The 24,220-nt window shown below is 33.4% G+C and overlaps 2 protein-coding genes across 3 annotated transcripts; one reads left to right on the top strand and one right to left on the bottom strand.

Annotated features, from left to right (window-relative positions):
* On the top strand, positions 1–7,432 carry LOC132548413 (dynein axonemal assembly factor 1-like). The gene is made up of 14 exons (XM_060212277.1): positions 1–196; positions 612–735; positions 969–1,060; positions 1,263–1,484; positions 1,999–2,165; positions 2,552–2,626; positions 2,783–2,847; positions 3,769–3,854; positions 4,332–4,483; positions 5,501–5,624; positions 5,875–5,925; positions 6,399–6,427; positions 6,546–6,605; positions 6,857–7,432. Exons 1-14 carry the CDS (start codon positions 1–3, stop codon positions 7,430–7,432), a joined length of 2,019 nt encoding a protein of 672 aa, XP_060068260.1.
* A 4,323-nt stretch (positions 7,433–11,755) lies between these two features.
* LOC132548358 (V-type proton ATPase subunit C 1-A-like) lies at positions 11,756–24,056 on the bottom strand. Of its 2 annotated transcripts, none has more exons than XM_060212216.1 (13): positions 23,979–24,056; positions 21,368–21,507; positions 20,726–20,793; positions 20,304–20,386; positions 19,634–19,728; positions 19,271–19,362; positions 18,546–18,644; positions 17,805–17,873; positions 17,440–17,532; positions 17,084–17,177; positions 16,451–16,548; positions 15,496–15,625; positions 11,756–14,364 (listed from the first exon to the last, which is right to left on the bottom strand). In XM_060212216.1, the coding sequence occupies exons 2-13, from the start codon at positions 21,497–21,499 to the stop codon at positions 14,269–14,271; spliced, it is 1,149 nt and encodes a 382-aa protein (XP_060068199.1). In that variant the 5' UTR covers positions 21,500–21,507; positions 23,979–24,056; the 3' UTR covers positions 11,756–14,268. The 2 variants fall into 2 exon arrangements, with proteins under 2 accessions (XP_060068199.1, XP_060068198.1); XM_060212215.1 differs by having other exon boundaries at positions 21,368–21,587; positions 23,979–24,049.
* Between the last annotated feature and the right edge of the window lie 164 nt (positions 24,057–24,220).

Genomic DNA, 24,220 nt, shown 5'->3' with positions numbered 1-24,220 from the left:
ATGCCCTTGATTGAAGAAATTACTGAAGAAGAGGCAGTTGTAATTGAAAAGCCAAAACAAGTGAAGATTGAAATTGTAGATAAGGAATCACATGTGGATGATACTGAACCATCAGATGTAGTGGAACCTCCTCTGGTAGACAACGATGCACAAAATGGAGACCAAGAAAATGGAAAGAAGTCAGAGGAAGATGATGGTTGGTAATTTTTTTAATTGTATTATAAAATATTATGAATAGTATTGAGAAGTAGTGTAGTTAGAAAATTAGGTTATCTCTGAAAATAGAAGGAGACTTTCTGAATGATAAATATTGGAAGGTTGGTCCTTATATGTCAGAATAAATTACTTACACTTTCTACTTACTTACGCTACTTAACAAGCATAGCTTTATAACTTTAAAATGCCTCTTTGAGAATACATTTGTATTGTTAAGTTTTCAAATTAATATCTTTGATTCCTCTTGCAAGTTCCATTACACGTGTAGCAGAGAGCTGATTCTGATTTATATGGCAATCAAATTTTTTTATTGATGACTTTAAACCTTTAAATAATGAATATTAAAAAAGGATGAAAATATCAGCACAAGACTCATCTGTGTTCTTCTGAAATAGTTAAAGACAAGGAAGATGAAAAGGAAGGTGAAAAGAAGGATGGTGGAGATGGAGATAAGACAGAAAAAAAGAAAGATACTTCAAGCGATTCATCAAAAAGTAACAGCAAAAATGATTGGCCAAGGTAAATACATTGGAAGTCACTATGGAATAGACAACTACAGCTGTATAAGAAATATTTAATTTTTGTTTCTAAAAGGTCTTGTTATTTCATACATTTTGGTTCTACTTACAGATTTTGATAACATGAGCCACAATATTTTTGTGACCTCTTAGCTTGTTACCAAGAAAATATAATGAAATGAAACTTGTGGTAGTAATGTGATAGTAAAATTGCATTGATGTCTTTTTTTATAGATTGACAAAGGCATTTCTGAAGCAGCATTGTAAGGATTTGAAGCTGTATCTCACCCCAGCGTTGAATGACGTTCTATACCTCCATTACAAAGGTAAGGCTTGCATAGTCCTGCCCATTGCAACAAAGACAATGTCCTGTTTACTTTAATTCTGACCACTAAATTAAATGAGATATCCAGTGATGTCCTCTACATTCACACACCTGGATTTGCTGTAAATCCATTATACCTTGTTCTAATTGTTGTAATTAAACAGCTGAATCATCACTTCAGATGTAATATTATTACTTTGTAGGTATCTTTGAGATTGAGGCTCTTGAGGAGTACACAGGTCTCAAGTGTCTTTGGTTAGAAGTAAATGGGATCAAAAAGATTCAGAATCTGGACAACCAGGTGAATTTACGCTGCCTGTTCCTGCAGCAGAATCTGATAGATCGCCTGGAGAACCTAGAGCCATTACAACAACTGGATACTCTTAATGTCAGCCACAATGTCATCCGTAAGATTGAGAATCTAGGTATGTTTTAAACAGATTAACACTTCTAGATATACTCATTGTATTTATAATGTAAAAAGGGGTCCAAACATGGTGGATCCATCATCTTTCTCTGGAATAAAATGTTGTTTGTTTAAACATGCTTATTACAGTAATACACTCTATGGCAGAATGTTCTGTAAGTCAATATCCTCTAGGGGAGAGCTTTGGGATAATTTACTATTAAAGCAAACAGGAGCACAATATTTAAACATTGGGTATATGTGATCAAATGTGAAACAAGTTTGGGTTGAATTTATGAAACTTTGATGCACATGATATTATCAGTGATTGGTTAAGTCAAAACCTAAGACAGTGTTAGACTTAAGAGAGTTTCATGATCCTGAAGTAACTAATTCTCTCCAGATAGGACTCTCTAACATTTAGATAACTTAATCTCATAAGATATGGGATTCCTCAAAATTTTCCAAAATGATGTTTTGAATTTACCTCGAAAAAAGTTATTGATATTCTGTTTATATATATGTTTGTATAGCCTGCCTGCCTGTCCTGAACACCCTGAACATATCACACAACAAATTGAGTTCAGTGGAAGCCCTCGAACACCTAGCCGAGTGTGACAATCTCAGTGTCCTTGATCTGTCCCACAATGCCATTGAAGACACTGCTGCTATTGATGTTTTTGAGAAGATGAAGTCCCTAGTAAGTGAACCACTTACCTTATTTTATCCATATTGATATCCTAGTATATTTTATTCGAAAAATATCCAAAAAACCCTAGGTAAAATGGAATTTTAAATCTATTATTTACATATTTTTTTTTTCAATGGAAGAAAGTACTGGACATTCTCTGTATCAGATGATCACGCCAAATATCTATTTGATTATTTATCCAAAAATGATGAAGTTATCTAAAAACTCACTCAGACAATTAATCATTCTCTGAACATTTCGATGAAAACATTTTCTATTTTAGTGAATGGGAACAATCCTATACATTGGAAAATTTACCTTTCAAATGAAAATTCTCTATAAATATATTTTGTCGCTCAAATATTAATCTACTTATTAAAATTATTATTTCACAGAAAGTTTTGAACTTGATGGGAAACGGAATTATCAGGAACATCAAGAACTACAGAAAAACATTAATCGTTAAAATTGTAAGTATACTTTGTCTTCATAAGAATATGAACAACTGTTTTTACAGGACGATTGTCTGAAGGTTTCAGAACTACCTTCAGGCCCAATTTCATCGATGTTATATAATATTTATTGCCAGTATACATGTATTTATTCTTGTTTCTTTATTGAAATAGAAAAACCTGACTTACTTGGATGATCGCCCTGTTTTCCCCAAGGACAGAGCTTGTGCAGAGGCATGGTAAGTCTAAAATATGATTTCATGGATGGTGGAGTTATTTAAGGTATTCGAGATTAGTGTTTGAATACAGCGCCTTTCAGACTATAGTTTTAGGGTTTGTGACAGATCCTGAAGGATGAACATTTGAGTCAGTTGTCCTAGCTTATGTGTATTAATTATGCTTCCAGGTCAAAGGTTAGAGCCTTGTATTGTTACATTCATGTTCATGTGCTGAAGGAGTAAAAATTTGGACAGATTGGTTTAACTCAACATGTTCTGGGCTGCAGGGAGAAGTGTTTTTTCAAATCTACTGTTTGTACCTGATATAAAATGTAACACTACTTACAATTGTATTGTACTTATCAGGTATATATGATAGGTTCATCTATAGCAAACTGTTTTAAACATGTCTTATTTGTTTGTGACAGAGGAAGGATGGTTGACCTTTCACTCTATAGGGTTTAGGGATTTGACCTAACACTGTAGAGTGTAGGTATTTGACCTTGTACTGTATACAGTGTAGATGTTTGACCTTGTACTGTATAGGATGTAGATGTTTGACCTTGTACTGTATACGGGGTAGATGTTTGACCTTGTACTATATACAGTGTAGATGTTTGACCTTGTACTGTGTAGGGTGTAGGTATTTGACCTTTGTACTGTATAGGATATAGATGTTTGACCTTGTACTGTGTATGGTGTAAATGTTTGACCTTGTACTGTATACAGTGTAGATGTTTGACCTTGTACTGTATACAATGTAGATGTTTGACCTTGTACTGTTACAGTGTAGATGTTTGACCTTGTACTGTATACAGCGTAGATGTTTGACCTTCTACTGTATACAGTGTAGATGTTTGACCTTTTACTGTATAGGATTTAGATGGCTGAACCTGTACTGTATATGGTTGGATGTTTGACTTGTGCAATATTGTTTTATAGGGACAGAGGTGGTGTGGAGGCTGAGCGTGAAGAAAGAGAACTGTGGATCAACAGGGACAGAAAGAAGATACAGGACAGTGTAGATGGTGAGTAGAAATATTCACTGGTCTTACTCCTCCAGCTACTACAGAGGGGACGTTAGATTTACATTAAGTTGAACACATGTCACATTATTTAGTGTAACCATGTAGCCTAAGATAACCATGTTTTGTATGGAAGTCTTATTTTGGTTTCATTTTAGATACTGAAAGTTAGTAAGGTTAATGGTTTCCATAATGAAGGTAGTCTACAGACTTCCATGTTTAGTAATGAACTCACAAGACGTGTCCATAATATAAAAGACTTCCATCTTTACACCTGCATGTTTTGTAGTTCAGGATGTTTATCAGTGAGAATGGAAGCTGGTATTTATCAAAATGGTTATAATTAAAATCTATATCTGACCCAATAGCTTGGGATGTGATGAAATGGAAAGTAAAGATAGGAACAGTACTCCAACAGGTAAAATCACAAAATATACTGGTATTTTGTTGTATGTAATCATGTTTATTCTTCTGTTTTAGCCATGTTAGGAATGCGTAAGCGTGGAGAGGCCAAACGGATCCAAAGGGAGCGTGATGCAGCTGGGCTGGAAGGCAAGGTGGATGTGGAGAGTGTGGATTGGCTTACTGGTACATACCGACTGGAGGGTAGTACAGAGGTTTTAAGGCAGAAGGTAAATGTCTAATGATATAAATCAGGGGTTCAAAATAGGCACATACACTCCTACATCTGTTCAGTGATGTAACAATACATAAGACACCTTGAAGTTATGATGATGTCACAATAGAAATACTAAACCTTCTGTCAATCACAACTCTGTTGTATTACATGTGTTGTAACCGATAAAACATTTCTGTGATTAGTGGTAGAGTGGTGTGATAATGGATGTTGTTACACTGAGAACAGGGTGTAATTATGTGGTAATGAGTGTTGTTACACTGATAACAGGGTATAATTATGTGGTGATGGTTGTTATTACACTGATAACAGGGTGTAATTATGTGGTAATGGATGTTATTATACTGATAACAGGGTGCAACCATGTGGTAATGGATGTTATTACACTGATAACAGGGTGTAATTATGTGGTAATGGATGTTATTATACTGATAACAGGGTGCAACCATGTGGTAATGGATGTTATTATACTGATAACAGGGTGTAATTATGTGGTAATGGATGTTATTATACTGATAACAGGGTGTAATTATGTGGTAATGAGTGTTGTTACACTGATAACAGGGTATAATTATGTGGTGATGGTTGTTATTACACTGATAACAGGGTGCAACCATGTGGTAATGGATGTTATTATACTGATAACAGGGTGCAACCATGTGGTAATGGATGTTATTACACTGATAACAGGGTGTAATTATGTGGTAATGGATGTTATTATACTGATAACAGGGTGCAACCATGTGGTAATGGATGTTATTACACTGATAACAGGGTGTAATTATGTGGTAATGGATGTTATTATACTGATAACAGAGTGTAACCATGTGGTAATGGATATTATTACACTGATAACAGGGTAGTTATGTGATAAATATGAATCATGGTGGCCAAGGTAATATGACACTGTATACTAGATAAATGGCAAATCCACAAATTTACAAGTAAATTCCAAACCTTTCACAGATAGAAAACGTCTTAAACACATTTACATTCTTTTCAGTCATATGAGGAAGAAGATGATAAGGAGGAAGGAGATGATAAGGAGGAAGAGGGTGATGGTGATGACACTGAAGAAACCCCTGTTATATGTGGAAAGCCGCCTGTGTCAGAAAAGGGAATCTTTTCTACTGAGAGTAAGTAAAAGGCTTGCTTGTAGAAATTTTGGTAGTTTAAAATCTTGGAAGTGGTTTGAAATCTCTGTACAATTTAAAGTTTTAAAAGCATTATTGATACAGCACTTACATGTTCCTTTAGCTAATAAGGTATAACATGTTGTATATAGCTATAACTAAAACTGTTGAGGGATACTGTAACTACAATGTTACATTGAGTACAGATATATCTCGCACAAAGTGCTGTATATGTTATCCTTCCTTTTTTCAGAACCTAAGTCTAAGGATGGAAGCAAACATCTATTTATCACTGAAGATAAAGGTAAAGATTTAAAATTAGAAAAGTAAATGTGTACCTTGAAGTTCGGTCTGAGGTCTAGTGTTTTGGACCAGTTGAACATTGTGTATTTGGTGTGTTGGTTTTGAATGAAAGAGTAGGGGAACTTTTATGGAAGCTCCAAGCAGGATCTTAGCATTATTGTATACATTGTATTACACAATTAATGATATTCTGATTGTATATTACTAAAGTATTACAGACTGTGTTTATTATTGTAGTGAAAAATGGAAAATTAAGAAAATTTGATGGGTGTGTTATAAAAAAGAATTATTTCACATATTTCCAAAATAAGTGATATCTCAAGGTACTTTTAAAAAACTTTTTTTTACACTGAAATTCTATTCTGTACATTGTTGCATAACAAGGTGCCAAATGATTGATTTCTGCAATAGATATCAATTATTATTATCATATAATTTTACCAACATATTTACCTGGTATTTTTTTCTTTTAAGATGACTTGGATCAGGATGAAGATGAGGAGGTGAGTTTTCAAAGAAATTAAAATGAATTAAAACTGCTGCTGCATTTTTTTTTGTGCTTTGGTAGAAAATTTGAATTATAAAAGTATCATATGACTGTTGATTATTATTTTTCCTCAGGATGTACCCGACTTAGAAGATGTAGAGGTGGAGGAACAGTTAGTGCCCCAGGAGACTAAGGTAAACCTCTGAGCATTGTTCTAGTGTGGCAAACTTGGGATATTTCAGTTATATTTGGGTATACCAGCTATTCTGTCCTGCTACCTTGTACAATCATATACATTTGGTGTTTTTTTTGAAAATGAAAAATTGATATCTCATGATTTGTTTTAATTTTTTACTTTTGCTGTGGCAGTTTAAAATCTCTTTGAAATTTTTTTTTCAAGAAATATGAAATCTTTTAATTTTCTCATTTGTACTTATTTGTACAGAAAACTTACAAACCAAAGATTGAAATGATGAATGAGGAAGAGGAGGATACAAAACAAGATGGCGGTTCTACACGATTGTTGATAGAGGAAGTTCCAACACAGGCCTCACAACCAGAAACACCAACAGGTCAGGATTCTACACGATTGTTGATAGAGGAAGTTCCAACACAAGCCTCCAAGCCAAAAACACCAACAGGTCAGGATTCTACACGATTGTTGATAGAGGAAGTTCCAACACAGGCCTCACAACCAGAAACACCAACAGGTCAGGATTCTACACGATTGCTGATAGAAGAAGTTTCCTCCACAGTACAAACAAATATAGGCTCTAGTAACATGTCATATGAGGCGACGCAGGACAAGCATTCACAAGAACTCCTTACCAACCTCAACAAAATAGACACTAGCGCAGTCAAAAAGTTGGGATCTATACAATTCACAGAAGAGGAGAAGAAAAACATGAGTAAAAAGACAAAAGAAGAGAAAATTAGTGACTTAGCTGCCAATGCTGGTACTACAGATAGTAAAGCTGATGTCATTAACAAACTGTTGTGGAATGATTCAGAACTTGATTAATGTGTTTCTAGTGCCATCAGGAATATTCTCAGTGTTCAAGGTGGATAAAACCTTGCTAATGGATTTGACAATCCTAAAGTCAAGACACATTGATGTCCACTGAACTACCTTGTATGTGGACATTGTCTAGATCAATGAAGTCAGATTCACAGCCTGTTGGAAATACAAGTAGCTGTGTTAGTCAGAGCGTGGGTGAACATAATGGTGGCTGTGTTATACCTGATATTTGTAATTGGTTTCAAAACATGAAATTTAAAAATGATTAAGTTTACCATTATAGTATGATATTGGTTGGTCATGATAAATTGAGATCGGACCAATTACATAGTTCCATATGAAAGTTTAGCTTCAAGTTTTTGTGGCAGAATAAAAAAAAAGCAACGCAGAATGAAAAAAAACCAACTTGATAGCTGACACAAGTATACATGTATACGACTTCATTTCTGGCCTTTTGTCTTCATGGATAGAGTTGCTTCAAAATTGATTCTATTACACAGCATCCATCTTTTTACTTCTGACAGTGACATGTTTAACACATACCTTTTAATACCTAAGATGTATGATATTTCATGCTGTTCCTGTACTGCTGATATTTATACGTTTATAATGATACTAATGTGGTATTGAATGTTATCAGTATCAGGCAATGTTTATTGCACCAATTATAGATAAATATTTGCTGCGAAGATTATTCAATGTAAACATGCGGAATGTGACTTGAGAAAAAACTTTCACTACAGAATTCCTAGTACTTCCATGAAATATAAATAAAATATTTAAGTTTTTAGTTTTCTAAAGTTTAACATCCATACCCCCTCTCCCCTCCCCAAAAGTAAATGAACACTGCAGTTCCTTGTTGTGAGATAATGGTATATCTAGTGTGGAGTAATCCTGTGGTGCTAGATTTCTCTTCAAGTCTCAGGTGTGTGGAATGATGAGCTGTTAAAATATGTAAGTAGTGTGGCTGTTACTGCAATGTTATTGAATTCCTATGTTGTACACACAATTATAGATAGGAATTTTGATATGTACGATATGAAGTTAAATGAAGGGATCCACATTTTAACCTGTGTGGTTTTTAGGATTTTATCTTAAATAAATCATTATGTTCAGGGCACTTCAGAGTAACCTGTATCAGTTATTGATTCATTCTCATGGTAAAAGAGTTGCAGGTTTGCTAACAATGTCTGGTAAAGAAATAGGATCAAATGATTCAAAATTTGTAGTAATGGATAAAGAAACATATAGTTGTGTGAGTATGAGTCAATCTTGTTGTTTAATTGATAAACAAAGATTATAATCACATTTGTATTATACATTTTTATTATTCATTCCATCCTACCCACATTTTATATGGTACGGGTTTTAAATTGTTTGTCCTTATTATTGGGTATAGAGTGTGAAAAACCTGTCTGTTTATCTGTTACGATCTTCTGTGGGAAAATTACCCAATATCAAGCTAGAATTTAGACTATTGACACATGTCATGGTGTTTTTCTTTACAGAAAATCATATTGAAGATACTATAGATATGGTATTTTTGTATCAATCATTCAATATATAACTATTTCAACATACAATGTACATGATTCACATTGTATGAGACATTCCGTTCCTAACCATGTTGATATACAATGGACATGTTTCACATTGTATGAGACATTCCGTCCCTAACCATGTTGATATACAATGGACATGTTTCACATTGTATGAGACATTTCGTCCCTAACCACATTGATATACAATGTACATGATTCACATTGTATGAGACATTCCGTCCCTAACCATGTTGATATACAATGGACATGTTTCACATTGTATGAGACATTCCGTCCCTAACCATGTTGATATACAATGGACATGTTTCACATTGTATGAGACATTCCGTCCCTAACCATGTTGATATACAATGGACATGTTTCACATTGATATACACATGATGTACATGTACATGTTTCACATTGTATGTCCCTAACCACATTGATGTACAATGTACATGATTCACATTGTATGAGACATTCCGTCCCTAACCACATTGATGTACGATGTACATGTTTCACATTGTATGAGACATTCCGTCCCTAACCATATTGATGTACAATGTACATGATTCACATTGTATGAGACATTCCGTTCTTAACCACATTGATGTACAATGTACATGATTCACATTGTATGAGACATTCCGTCCCTAACCATATTGATGTACGATGTACATGATTCACATTGTAGGAGACATTCCGTCCCTAACCAAGTTGATGTACGATGTACATGATTCATGTTGTAACTGAATGTCTTCTATGTTGAGTTTACCCTGTATGAAACATATTCCATCCATTACTTTGAACAATGTATGTCATGCTTTGTTTACATTGTATGAAACATATTCCATCCATTACTTTGAACAATGTATGTCATGCTTTGTTTACCCTGTATGAAACATATTCCATCCATTACTTTGAACAATGTATGTCATGCTTTGTTTACAGTGTATGAAACATATTCCATCCATTACTTTGAACAATGTATGTCATGCTTTGTTTACATTGTATGAAACATATTCCATCCATTACTTTGAACAATGTATGTCATGCTTTGTTTACCCTGTATGAAACATATTCCATCCGTTACTTTGAAAAATGTATGTCATGCTTTGTTTACAGTGTATGAAACATTTCCTTTATAATATTAACAAGTTGTTGTATAATATTTGTGCTGTGAAATTTTCTTGTAAGTTATGAACATTCCATCTAGAAACCTGTCTTGGCTTAAGAGCCAGATAATGTTTTTATTTGTAAAAATCATATTGATTGTATAAAAATCATGACTTTGTCATGGCCATGATAATAATTTGACTGTTTAGATATATCACCATTAAAACTTCATAAAACTTTTCATTATTATCCTTACCTTGAGTGTAATGGTTTATGTACAACCCATCATCCTTACCTTGAGTGTAATGGTTTATGTACTACCCATCATCTTTACCTTGAGTGTAATGGTTTATGTACTAACCATCATCCTTACCTTGAGTGTAATGGTAACCCATCATCCTTACCTTGAGTGTAATGGTTTATGTACAACCCATCATCCTTACCTTGAGTGTAATGGTTTACATACAACCCATCATCCTTACCTTGAATGTAATGGTTTATGTACAACCCATCATCCTTACCTTGAGTGTAATGGTTTACATACAACCCATCATCCTTACCTTGAATGTAATGGTTTATGTACAACCCATCATCCTTACCTTGAGTGTAATGGTTTACATACAACCCATCATCCTTACCTTGAGTGTAATGGTTTACATACAACCCATCATCCTTACCTTGAATGTAATGGTTTATGTACAACCCATCATCCTTACCTTGAGTGTAATGGTTTATGTACAACCCATCATCTTTACCTTGAGTGTAATGGTTTATGTACAACCCATCATCCTTACCTTGAGTGTAATGGTAAGCCATCGTCCTTACATTGAGTATAATGGTATATGGACAACCAAAGAAAATCTGATGTATGTATGTACCTGAAGATTTTTGGTGCAGATTTTGTGTTATATATTTATTGCTGTATATGAATATTTTTACCAGTATTGTAAAGGTCCAATGTAAGACTGTGTTATACAGTTATTGCTGTATATGAATATTTTGACCAGTATTGTAAAGGTCCAATGTAAGACTGAATTGGAAATTGTTTATGTTTATATGATATATTTCTGGAAAGGAATTTTAGAAATAAACAACTTGAGTTTTAAATGAATTCATTAATCTATAAATACATCTCAAGGTATAGCTGTTTGTAATTTGATACTTGGAGAGATTTTACAGAACATTATGGGAGTTCCTCAAGGTATGAACCTCTGATGTACAAGCTTACAGCTAATGGTGCAAGCAAGTGTTGGCCCCTACTGTGCTATAATTAACATTTTTGAAGCAACATGTCAAATACCTTGATTGGAACATAATTGGACTTTTAACTTATATGTTACCCAATATCATGTACATGTTGCTTTCTTTCAGCAGTGTGCTTGTATCAAAGTATCAAAGTTGGATCTTTTCCCTTCTTTTCTCTTCCCCCCCCTCTGTTTTTGCTCTTAATGATCATACCAAAAATCAAATGGGCACAACTAGGGATCAAGGGGAACCTACATGTGCAATTTGAGAAAGATCCATCCTGTACTCCTCAAGAAATAGCGATAACGAAAATTATTTATGGGCAGATGGATGGACCACAGATGTAGAGAGATTTGAATATCCCACCATCTGATTATGGTGGGCTAATTAGTTGTTAAAACATAGATAAGAATGAATTCATATATAAGGTACATATATTTATTGTTCAATGCTTGTGCTTACAGATTTACTAATAACATTACAACCATATCTATCTAACCCTACAACAATGACATGTGTCTAGCTATAAAATGTCTAGCCATCTACACAGTAGCCATACATGTAACTCTGATTTCTTGTTTAAGTATGAACAAAATCTGGGAGAAATTAATATTTCAACTCTTATTTAAGATTTGTTAGACATGGCAAGGTTTATATACTACATCATGGTCAGTTTTCATAATATCAAATTAAATTGTGCTTTTGAACACATTTCAATTCCTCTCCCCACACGTCAAAATTAATTCTAAAAGAAATTTGTAAAAAGATTAAATTATCTCTAAGTATGACTGTAGTTTCTATAACAGGTGTAGTAGGTATATTGGTTATACATTTTCATGTCTACACAAAACGTAAAACAAAACAGTAAATGTTGTGTTATATCTTCAGCTAATAATCAAGCTTATTGGTGTATTCATGATGATTTGTACAACATAATTGGAGACGAGATAACCTACAATTTGACTAGATTAATCACACAAAAACATGTGCAGTGGTTGTTTTTGTCGATGACAGACAGCTGGTACGATTCTCTAATCGAACTCTATCCAGAGCGAAACTAGGATAACACTATAACTGAAATATTGGTAACAAGGTCAATCATTGTTTAGCCTCACTGGCTACTTAAAACATCAGTTATCAATAAAATGACATTTAAAACAAAATAGAAGGTAGATGGTACCAATGTAGAGAGGAATCTTGTATCCTTATAACTGTAATGCTTTTCTTCACTGTTAATTCTGATAAGTCTTAACTTGTTCATTAATCTAGAGTTCATCTCCATTAATATGTATGAGGTTTTCAGATAGGCCTCCATGCACATGTTTGAAACAAATATCTGGATTTTTGAAGAAAACTACAAAATAACATAGAGCAATTTATTATGGAATGCAAAAATCACAGAATATGGTTATAATTAAATGATTCTTTATATCATACATGGCTGATCACGGTTACACATCAATACATTCATATCTAAAAGACTAAAATCACATTTTGATCCATTTCGCATCAACATCTGGTTTTGTGGTCTCCCTTCCTACATTGTTACACTCTAGCTGGAAGATGACATAAACATGACTCTCAACTACAGACAACAAAAAGGTAGCCATTAGACTAGGCTGCTGAAGTATACATATTCATGAAACATCACAATAATGCACCAAATCCTGTTTTATCTAGTTTGATATTCCAATTTGATGCAAAGGTCAGTTGCTGATTAACAGAAAAAAGTTAATATTGGTCTTACTTTTGTATTGTCCTGTTTCCATTCACACATTTGAGAAAACATGATTATTATAAATCAAAGTCACATTCTACAACAAATATGGCATTTTTTTAGGATAAAATGTAATACCAATGTATATCCAATTCATAGCTTTCTTCAAGAGGTAAATTTACCATACTTCATCAACAAAGGTACCATTTTTGAAAAAGAAAACATAGAAAGGGAGACTACAAACATGACATAATTGACCAACTTTATGTACAATTTAATGGGGTTGGATTTATGAAAGACTAATTATGATAAACATATATGCAGTGTAAAATGATGGTAGCACACATACCATCAATACAAATCACATTCTGAACATACAGCTCCATTCCTTCTACATTTTACAGACTGAACAAAAGATAATGAAAAATATATTTCTCCCTAACACCAAGACTAAAAGAAAGTAAGATTTTATCCATTGAACTTTCACCAGTGTTTGATCAATTTGACTTCTAAAAGAATCAGTGGAACCATTTTATACAGTATTTTTAAGATTTTCAAATGTCAAATTACATGATTACATAATACACTGTATATAATACAATGATGCAGTAGAGAAAATTTCAGTTAAATGACATTATAAATACTGGTAGTTTTTTTGACATGGAATTCATCACTAATTTAAAAAGAAACACAAATTTCTAACACAAATGCATAAACATTACCCAGATTTCTAAAACAAATCAAGTTCTCAAAATTTAGTGTTATCTTCACCCAATGATAGGTAAGTTACAATTTTTTTCATATTATCTTTATATGGTGTATCATATTCCTTGAGGTGTTTGTGAATTTATATTTTACGAGACAATACCTACGATATGCATTGTACATAACACACAGCAATTTTGTAAAACTACACATTTCAAGGAACAATTTTTATTTTAAGAAATCTGAGTGGTCCATAATTTGTAATTACAGTAGTTTTCTACATTAATATGATAAAAGAGAATTTACATTTTTTTATCATAAAATTACATAATTGCTTAGTACTAAACACATTGATAAATGTACTTGAATAAATATTTTGGAGATATTTTGAATTGGTAACTTGATGATACAACAATATAACCCCCTCACATACAGGAAAGAGCTACCACAGGGACAAAGAGTCTAGACACGAACAGTTCCGTATATAACAATTAATGACAATTTTGTTCTGTGACTCAAACTTCTGTGAGATCCAGATTGATCTTGTAATATACATAAGGATAATACTCCTGGTTGCCCATGCCTAGCCCTGGGATGTCCATGTGGCCTCCCTGTAAGAAAAATTAAAATAAAATAACAAAGGAAAAACAAGAGATCCCAGAGGGGTCTTGGTGTCCACCATTGTTTGATCTTTATTTGTGCTTTGAAAGTTGGATCTTTCCACTTCTTTTCTCTGTTTTTCCTCTTAGTGATAAGAAATTTGAACATTCCTTTGCAGAAATAGCTATTTGGTTTTTTTCTGATCAGTCCCAAAATCAAACCGGCACAAGTGAAGACCAAAGTGAACATACTTATGAATATGAGAGAGATCCATTCAGTTTTTCTTTAGAAATATTGATAACAATCTTTACTAGGTAAATCCAAGATGGCTGCCTGTCAGCCATTTTGTTTTTCTGATAAGTCCCAAACTCAAACAGGAACAACTAGGGACAAAGAGGAACATATACATGAAATCTGAGAAATATATTGTCTCAAGAAATACAATTAAAAACCTTTTTAATCAAAATCCAAGATGGCTGTCTGACAGCCATTTCGTTTTTCTCAACCAAAATCAAATGGGAGCAACTGGGGACCAAGGGGCCCCTACACTTAAAATTTGAGAAAGATCTATGTATTGATTCTCTAAAAATAGTGAAAACAAACTTTCAAAGTGGCAATCCATGACGTTGGACAGACGGACCATGGACATAGGGCGATTTGAAAAGCCCACCATTTGGTGGGCTAATAACAGTATTTGCAAGGCCTTTTTGCCATCATTGGAATCAGTCAGGAGACATTTTCATATATACTCGATACATTAAAATGTTGTCAATAAAGAAGTCCAGACTTTTTTTAATGGTAGGATGACCTTAAATATTGGTTGAAGGTTTATCTAATCAAGATGTAATCTAATTAGCTGTGGAGTGTGTGTGGGACACAGGTCAGTTAATAACCTGTTTACAGTCTACAGCAACACTTCATTTAGAGAAGATGTCAGCCAATAATTAATATACACTAAACAGGTATACACTATTGTCTACATATCTCTTGATATTTCAACATAACTGACCTGTAACCTGCCCTAGGTACACAGTTATAATGGTGTTACTTCTTACCAACTTTGAATGTTGATAAATAAAAACTTAAAGAGAGTTACAAGCGATGAGATGTACAATCAAGGTACATGATGTCAGTGATCTTACCTCACTAGAAGCGGCCAGTGCTGTGTTGTCCAAATGGCTGTACAACTGACTAAGGACTGATCGAAGGGTCCTCACACTCTTCCTATGGGGTTGTAGAAGCATGGCCTGGAAGTTCACAGGCAGACCATACCTGTATAAAGGTAACACATTTATTTCAGCAAACTTTTACAACATCGCATCTTCACAACAGTGACAGTAGCCTTTATAAAGCTGATGAATCACTTGTCCTGCTATATAGCTATCTAAGCACACAAGTGGTCAAATACTTGGTGAACCAATATCGGTAGCAGTAAATGATAAGACTGAGTGGTTGGGTAGTGCAGTGGTAAGACTCTCGCCTTTCACTAAGACGTCTGGGGTTCGATTCCAGTGATTCAGTGGAAACATACAGGAATCTTTGTTAATTTATCATTGTATTGTATCTTGTACTCAGGTATGATCCGGCAGTCTTACATTCTATTTTTGGTGAATTTCTAGTTTAACTGATGATTTCCTTTACTCAGTACACATTTTTTAGGTTCCACAAACATTCATAGAGCAATGACATCATTTCAAGGACTCACCTTAGCACATATTCAACAAACACTCATACAGTCTTAACATCATTTCAAGGACTCACCTTAGCACAGATTCAACAAACACTCATAGAGACTTAACATCATTTCAAGAACTCACCTTAGCACATATTCAACAAACACTCATAGAGACTTAACATCATTTCAAGAACTCACCTTAGCACAGATTCAACAAACATTCGTACAGCCTTAACATCATTTCAAGAACTCACCTTAGCACAGATTCAACAAACATTCGTACAGCCTTAACATCATTTCAAGAACTCACCTTAGCACAGATTCAACAAACATTCGTACAGCCTTAACATCATTTCAAGGACTCATCTTAGCAAAGATTCAGCAAACACTCGTAGAACCTTAACATCATTTCAAGGACTCACCTTAGCACAGATTCAACAAACACTCGTAGAGCCTTTACATGTATCCAGGCAGAGAAACATTCTCCAAAGTTCACTTTCAGCCATTTAACAAGAGGACCCTAGAAAGTAATCCAGCATTGAAACAGAATTGTCATTTACAAAATTGGAAAAACGTTTGATCTAAATGTTATAATTTCAGTATTAACTATGGAGTACCATGTATGGTTGGTATCAAATGACTGTACAATCATAATCCACCAGTTCATATGACTATGAACTCTTAAAACTAATATTAGGAGATACATCGGTTTTATTTATCCATGAAATCCAGTGTAAATGAAATACTATTAAAAAAAAACACAAAAATCGAGCCCCATTAAAATATATGATTTTATAGCAACTTTAGAATATGAAAATGATATCAAAGTAACTATAGAATATGAAAATGACATCAAAGTAACTTTAGAATATGAAAATGACATCAAAGTAACTTCAGAATATAAAAATGACAATGTGTAGAAGAGAGATAATAAAGCAAGATCAAAGAGATTGGTGACAGTTGTTTAAACATTAATGATCACTGCATACCATTAACGACTATTAATGTGACAGCAGTTTTATCATTTTTTTAAAACATTTCCTTCAGCTACTCACAAATTGCTTTTTCTTGTCTGCTTCCAGTTTTGTGATTTCTGTTTTGCCAGCTGCTAATTCCTCTTCATTGTAAGTGAAGTCTCGCACCATAAATCTACGAGAGAAAATAGTAATTTGTATGTTACCAGCTACGCATGAAACCTTTATACAGCATGATGAGATCTATCTATCATTCTCATTACACATCTATAATAATGTTTCTTTCTGTGTTAGTTCTGGGAGAGGTATAGTATATATATATATAAGTATATATTCAACGAAGAATCAATAAACAAGTCTGTTCTTCAAACAAAATACCTTCCCCTGACTTTACTTAGTTAATATAGAAATGATTTATTATAATTAAAGAGATTTACCTGTTCTCTCGACATTTGTGTTTGAATTCATCAACCACTCGTCTGAATAAAGTGACGCTACAGAGACAGTTTTCATCATCCTCAAACAGGACCCTGTTAAAACACAGAAACATTCATGACATGATGGCTTAGGTGTATATATATTTACAGGAATGTTAAGGAAATGTCTTCTGGCTAAAACAAATGTACCACAATGACAGATACTTACAAATAGTATATGGACAGAGATGTGCTATGGCATTACTCATAAAGTATGTGAGAAAAATAATCAAACATGGGTCTGTTCGGTGGACAGGAATATTTTGACCCTTGTGTAAGAATATGGCAAGCCTTGCTTTATATTGTAGATGTTTTGGAGGACTTACTTTGTTGACCTTGGCACTATCATGTCAGTCAAAGTTTCATACTTGAGGTGCCAATCATGTTGGTTAGCTCTACAAACAAAAGACACAGGTTGTAGTACTGGCACAAACAAGCCTATATCATACTAATGAAAAGCCAGGTCAGCCATTCAGCCTCATGTTCTCACTTACATCAAGGTCAAATATTGTAAATTCTACAGCAAATCTGTTCCTTCTTTCAGAGAGCCTATACACTATCTGAAGTTGGTTAGACAGTGCTTAGATGCAGCTGGTTTGCAAATTTCACATAAAAAGTAGATATTTCAATCAAATAGTTTATAGTTCAAAGGATAAAGCCATTCCAGTCCTCAAGAAAACCACAGTGAGAAAATATGTATTATACTAAACTTCAACATTATTAAAATTCTAAATTATTCTTAGATCCATATCAATTTTTTTAAAGTTCTTCTCTGTAATCTTTGCTTTAAAGAGCTTTGTTTCAGGACTTTTAGCTCTATTCTCGGTGTACATTTTTTCAAAGTGTTGTTTTGTTCTAGGGTCAGCTAATCATTTGTCATAATAAAACTGAGACTATCCCTAATATGCATAATATATAAACCAGCTTAAACAAAAAGTAGATGTATGTTTGCAAGAAATATTTTTCATTTATGAATATCCTTTCCATTGTTTGACATTCTATGTACTTTTGAATTTTACATTTGTTTTACATACAAAATAATTCTGGAAAAGTTTGCATGTTCTTACTTGGGAACGACCACCAGCAGTGTTTGAAGATATTCAGAATTTAGTACAAAGTCTTCCTTCTTCACCAGATCACCTATGTTTCTGGTTAGTAAGTTCCCGCTGCAACAAACACATTCAGTGAAATATTCTCAAGACATGAACAATACTATCAGGTAAGTTTATTGTCTGAACAATAGATCATACAAAATTTGGTATTCTGAAAACAAAATCTAGAATCCTGAAGGTGTGGGATACTCCTTCTGTTGAGCTAAGCCCCTTGAAGTAATGTATTCAGATCACTAAATCAAAATGTACTATTTATCAAAGATTTATCAAGATCGCTCAACCATGACATAAGATTTACCAAAGATTTATCAAGATTACTCAACCATGACATACCATTTATCAACATTTATTTATCTATTACCTGATATCCATATTATTCAGTGAATATCCATGTAATATTTTATATATAAACTGATGTTATATAACCTAATGTAATGTCAGTTTACAATGAAATGAAATTACACACTTAAAAATAACATTGTAACATCACAATGGAGATTGTACATGTTATGGCAAGTTGGAAAAGAAGTGTAATGTAGTAAGGAAAGTTTGCTAAAGTAATTGATCATAAAAGGAACTTAAATCTATTTCCATTTCATGTGTAATATAATTTTTTTATGAAACTTCAAAACAAATATTTTGATAAAAGAAAAAAAAATCTACAATGACATCACACTCACGTTGCCTTCCTTTCTAGGTTTTGAAGACTGCCCTTCAGGTTGTTATAAGCACTTGCTTTTGACTTCAGATCACCTTCAATTTGAGAAACTTGCTGAAATTCAAAGATCAATAGGAAGTCTTACAACAAGTCTCCTGTTTTTTCTACATCAATATATTAAAGATTTATTGTAAAGTTTTAAATCAATTAACAAAAAACTACATATAAGTTGTAAATAGGATGATCTTTATTTGGACTAAAAACCAAGCCAGTGACACCATGGTTGCTGACAATTGTCTCCCTTACATATCAAAAAATACACCCAGGTAAGTTGGTGTGTAAACAAAAGCACATAATTTACATACAAAAAAGGAAAGGGAACTACCTTGCTGACTATCTGTGATATGTTCCTAAGGGACTGTTTGATGGGATACTTGGCTAAATCCCATTGGAATCGTGTCATGTAAGTCACCAGGTCCACTGTAAAGACACACAAGTTTACATTACAGCTAGTAATACTTTTAGATCTTTGTTTAGCTAGGTTATAGGGAACATCAGTTGTAGAATAATAACATTTGTAGACTTACAATAAAAAGGTTTTATTATCAAGATTATTTTATCTCTTATTAAGATAAACTTCATCACTGTAAAGACAATTTTATACCAGAACTTAGATTTACTTATCTGTAAGTAATGGTTAAATCACCTCCATTAACTAACAGACTTACCTGTAAATACTGATTATCTCACCTCCATTAACTAACAGACTTACCTGTAAATACTGATTAACTCACCTCAATTAACTAACAGACTTACCTGTAAATACTGATTAACTCACCTCCATTAACTAACAGACTTACCTGTAAATACTGATTAACTCACCTCCATTAACTAACAGACTTACCTGTAAATATTGATTATCTCACCTCCATTAACTAACAGACTTACCTGTAAATACTGATTAACTCACCTCCATTAACTAACAGACTTACCTGTAAATATTGATTATCTCACCTCCATTAGCTAGATTTTCCTATAGATAATGGCTAACTCACCTCCATTGGCTAACAGATTTTCCTGCAGCTTGTGGTTATCCTCTAAAACTTCACCCATATAATGGGAAATTTTTCTTGTCACACTGAATAAATGAATCATAGAAAACTTTTAGATTACTTTTAACAAATGAATTCGAATGTTTTACCGCCAAATATTCAAAACAAGACTGACATTGAAGTACTTATGACATCAGTACTCTGCTCCATATGAAACACTGACATGGAACACATATACCTATAATCCTAAATTCTTAGGTACAGTTTAGAAATGATGACAAAAGGATACAACATGCTGGACGATGAGGGGGTTGTTACAATATGGATGACAAACAGACCAATAAGTACAAGCATTGAAATGTTTATTTGTTCGTTTAAGTCATGTTGTTATAGTTTTTAAAAAGGGTAGACCTTAAATCATTTACCTTTCACAGTAAGCATCAAGCTTTCCCAGCTCATCTGACAGTCCAACCAATATGTCAAGTGTTCCAACCTGTATTAAAAATGTACATTTATATTACATAAGGATAAAACAAATATACATTATTCAACAATAAATAAGCAAAGGCATCTCAATACTATCAAATAAACATTATATCATAATTCTTTCAGTAGTTTTCATATCATATGTTATATAATTAGGTACTACTTTCATGTATACTTTTGTGTACAATATCAACTTGTAAAGTGCTACCTTTGAAAGAGAGTTAACTATGCTTTCTGCTATGCGAGATCTATGTAACATAAGTGGAGGTGGACAGCACTGTGTAATGGTAAAAGACATGGTATGTTCCATCTCCATCAATTGTAATTACCAGTATATCATTGCAATAGTGTGCTAAAATAAGATTCTATCTATGCATGCTGATGCAGTAATCAGCATAAGCCATAATTACCTGGCTCTGCAGAAGTGCTACAATACTAATGTTCTTATGTTCAATTTTTAATATTTAGAAAACAAAAACATCAAATAACTTGCGTTTCAGTATTTCTTTACTGATTAAAAGTTTTCTGATCCACTATAATCATAACAGTCTATATTGTTGAGTGACACATCTCATATCTACCTTTAAGTCCGGGATAGCAAATTTGTAATTAGTTGACAGGGAATTTTGTCGGGACGTCATATTGCACAGGTTCTCCCATGTCTGTTGACAGGTTTTATCCCCGGGTGCCGATATCAGCCAAAACTCAGTCATCTTGCTTTCTGATGTAACAATATCAATGTTACATGAATTGGAAGTCAAATTTGTTATGTAGTATTCCACAAGTGATCACACCAATCAGCTGTAAATAGTTATTAAGTTTGCATATCAGTAAGAATAGGTGACATATCAATTGTGGAAGTGACAGAAAATCAAAACACAAATCATATTACAATGATCAATATAGAATTACAGAAAATTACATTGATTACTAATGAACATATAATCATTATCAAATACATTGTATATATCTACATATATATCAGTTATTTATCAAATTCATGTTACACTGGAGTAAATGAAAGTGACATCTTGGTTACTACAACCTTAATCTATCCATACAGGAAGATTGTCAAAATCAAAGTGATGAAAGCACTTACACAGGCTGTACATGATGGATTGAAATACATATAAAGGGATAAAGGAAGTGGTCAGTTAGGCCAGATTGGCAGAAAAATAACTAAAGAACTTCAGCAAGGGTCGAAATACCCCATTCTATGCCTAGAAAGTTACATTGAAATGGTATTTCAAGTCATGGAAAACTTCATCTTAACCTTGTGTAAAAATTTGGCAAACTGGATTTGCCCTTGCCAGACTTCATCAGATCCTGATGAAATCTGGAGAGGTTGACACTGTTGTGTTATTAATAAATTTAAAGAGCCACTCCGATGCTGTTTCATCAAATGTCATACATGAATAACCATAGTACCTTAATTAATACAAAATTTATGAGTCTACACTACCATGTTAGTCTGACAGGAACATCATTTGCTTAAGAAAAAAACCAGGGTAAATAGACATTCCTGTTGAGTGTCCTGACCAGGAACTGAACCAGGGTCTCTGGCATAACTGACTGACTCTACAAACTGTGTCAAAGAAGCATGTTCTGTCAGTTGAAATACAGTGACATAATTTAACACATGTATGAGCCACACTAGCTTACTCCTTTTACATTCTTCATGCATTTTTCTTGTTTATATTTATTTTTTGGATGTTTCTTGATCATGTGTTGGCTGTAAATATGATAACATTTAATTCAATACTTCAAATATAAAATAAACAAGAAGCCCAATGGCCTTAATGGTCACCTGAGTCACAATGCTTCTTGTAATGCGACAGAAAAATTATTTTTTAAAAAACTCTTACTACATTGTACACATAATGCAAATGTAAATTGTGAATGACATTAACTGTAGGCTTCTAACCAACTTTGAATTAAAGAAATTATAAAATCTTCCATCCAGGAACACAACAGTAAAACATCTTTGAAATTTCAGTCATTTTGACCCATTTTTGGCCATGCCTATCAGCCCCTGGGGTCAGCCGAGGTTAATATGTGCATCTCATCAAACTGGCAGCAAATACTTATAATTCTAACCAAGTTTGAACTATTTCTGAAAGAAAATAAATAATTTATACATAATTTTGTTATTTTCCTAAATAAAATATAGTTTATTCTACCCCCTTCCCATGGGGAAATGTGAGACCCTGAGGTCATAAAATTTGTAACTTTAGTTAAGCATTTGAAAGCCTTTCTATTCATGAAGAATATCTGATTCTACCCTACCTGGGATTTGAAAATGAAGACTTTTTAGTTTCAATCATTATAATTCCATAAGAAGCCGAAAATGTTAAAAGTTTATGACGCACAACGCATAATACTGGACAAAAGGGGATCACAGTTGGTCATCATAAGACTTTGTCTCAGGATGACCTCAAAAAGTTGTTAATGTGATAATCAAATCAATAGGTGGGAAGATTTAGGGATTTCTCCAAAAGTTTAGGAATGTTAAAGCATACACTATAGCTAATTAACGTAATTAATATCAAGGTTTTAATTGCCACCATTGAGCCAAGCACTTATGGCTGACTTCAGAGAAACACAAGTATTCAAGAAATAAATGCAGTTTTTGGAAAAGGAATCAATGTAAGATCTAAGATTGTTTTCCCTTCCATATGTGAATATAGCTATATTTAATATTGTTGAATACTGAATACTGTTAAAATAAAATATAAATTTCGAACTTTTAAATACTTTGAAGTGATAATCATAAAGCCGATATGCATCCAACTCTCGAACAAAAGTGAGCTTTTGACATGGCAATACGTGTGAGCTAACGTTTGATCCAAAAGACAGTCGAAAGTTTGCCACTTCTGTGTTCACCAGGATATGTAATCATGTGGTTATAGGTATAATGCAACGATATATTCGTGCAGTTCTTCCACAAATAAATGCTTACAGAATTGTTAATGAAAAGAAATCAAGAATTAAGGAGGCCTACCCAAGATCCATATTAAACATATGTCATTGCTGATATCGTATCAGGTCATGTCGCCGAATGATGACTCGTACACGGTAACCAAAATATGTCAAAATTGAGGTATTTTTAAATCAAAGGAAATGATCAAAAACATGTATTTTACGAATAACAACGAGTACTTGGAGCATTGTTTTACAGTTCTTTTCACTTACTTGAGGAAATTCGTTGTTCTTCCTTGAATCGAGTGGCAATCTTGTGACAGTTGTAAGACGTCTTCTTAGGAGACGACGGCCATTTTGTTGCTCACGTGACCAATGGTAAAATCTAAAAATGGAACCATCTACTTCCTCTCAAGAAAAGTTGTATATTTTAATTGTAACATAATTTCAAACGATGTGAAATTTACAAAATTAATTTTACTTGAAAATAGTTTGAATGTTAAATGATTATGAAC

Source organism: Ylistrum balloti, unplaced genomic scaffold (assembly GCF_031769215.1).
Source record: "Ylistrum balloti isolate Yb309-2 unplaced genomic scaffold, AGI_CSIRO_Ybal_v1 Utg370010, whole genome shotgun sequence".
NCBI classification, from domain to species: domain Eukaryota; kingdom Metazoa; phylum Mollusca; class Bivalvia; order Pectinida; family Pectinidae; genus Ylistrum; species Ylistrum balloti.
The sequence above is the reverse complement of the archived record's forward strand: the minus strand, read 5'-3'. Positions and strand labels throughout refer to the sequence as shown.

Excerpts from the sequence above, each read along its gene's own strand:
- LOC132548413 (XM_060212277.1), top strand. The coding sequence starts at position 1 with ATGCCCTTGATTGAAGAAATTACTGAAGAAGAGGCAGTTGTAATTGAA. Across the intron at positions 3,855-4,331 it reads GATACAGGACAGTGTAGATG|CCATGTTAGGAATGCGTAAG; the intron begins GTGAGTAGAAAT and ends CTTCTGTTTTAG. Across the intron at positions 6,428-6,545 it reads ATCAGGATGAAGATGAGGAG|GATGTACCCGACTTAGAAGA; the intron begins GTGAGTTTTCAA and ends ATTTTTCCTCAG.
- LOC132548358 (XM_060212216.1), bottom strand. The coding sequence starts at position 21,499 with ATGACTGAGTTTTGGCTGATATCGGCACCCGGGGATAAAACCTGTCAA. Across the intron at positions 16,549-17,083 it reads CAGACAAGAAAAAGCAATTT|GGTCCTCTTGTTAAATGGCT; the intron begins GTGAGTAGCTGA and ends ATTACTTTCTAG. Across the intron at positions 15,626-16,450 it reads TTTGTTGAATCTGTGCTAAG|GTATGGTCTGCCTGTGAACT; the intron begins GTGAGTCCTTGA and ends ACCTTTATACAG.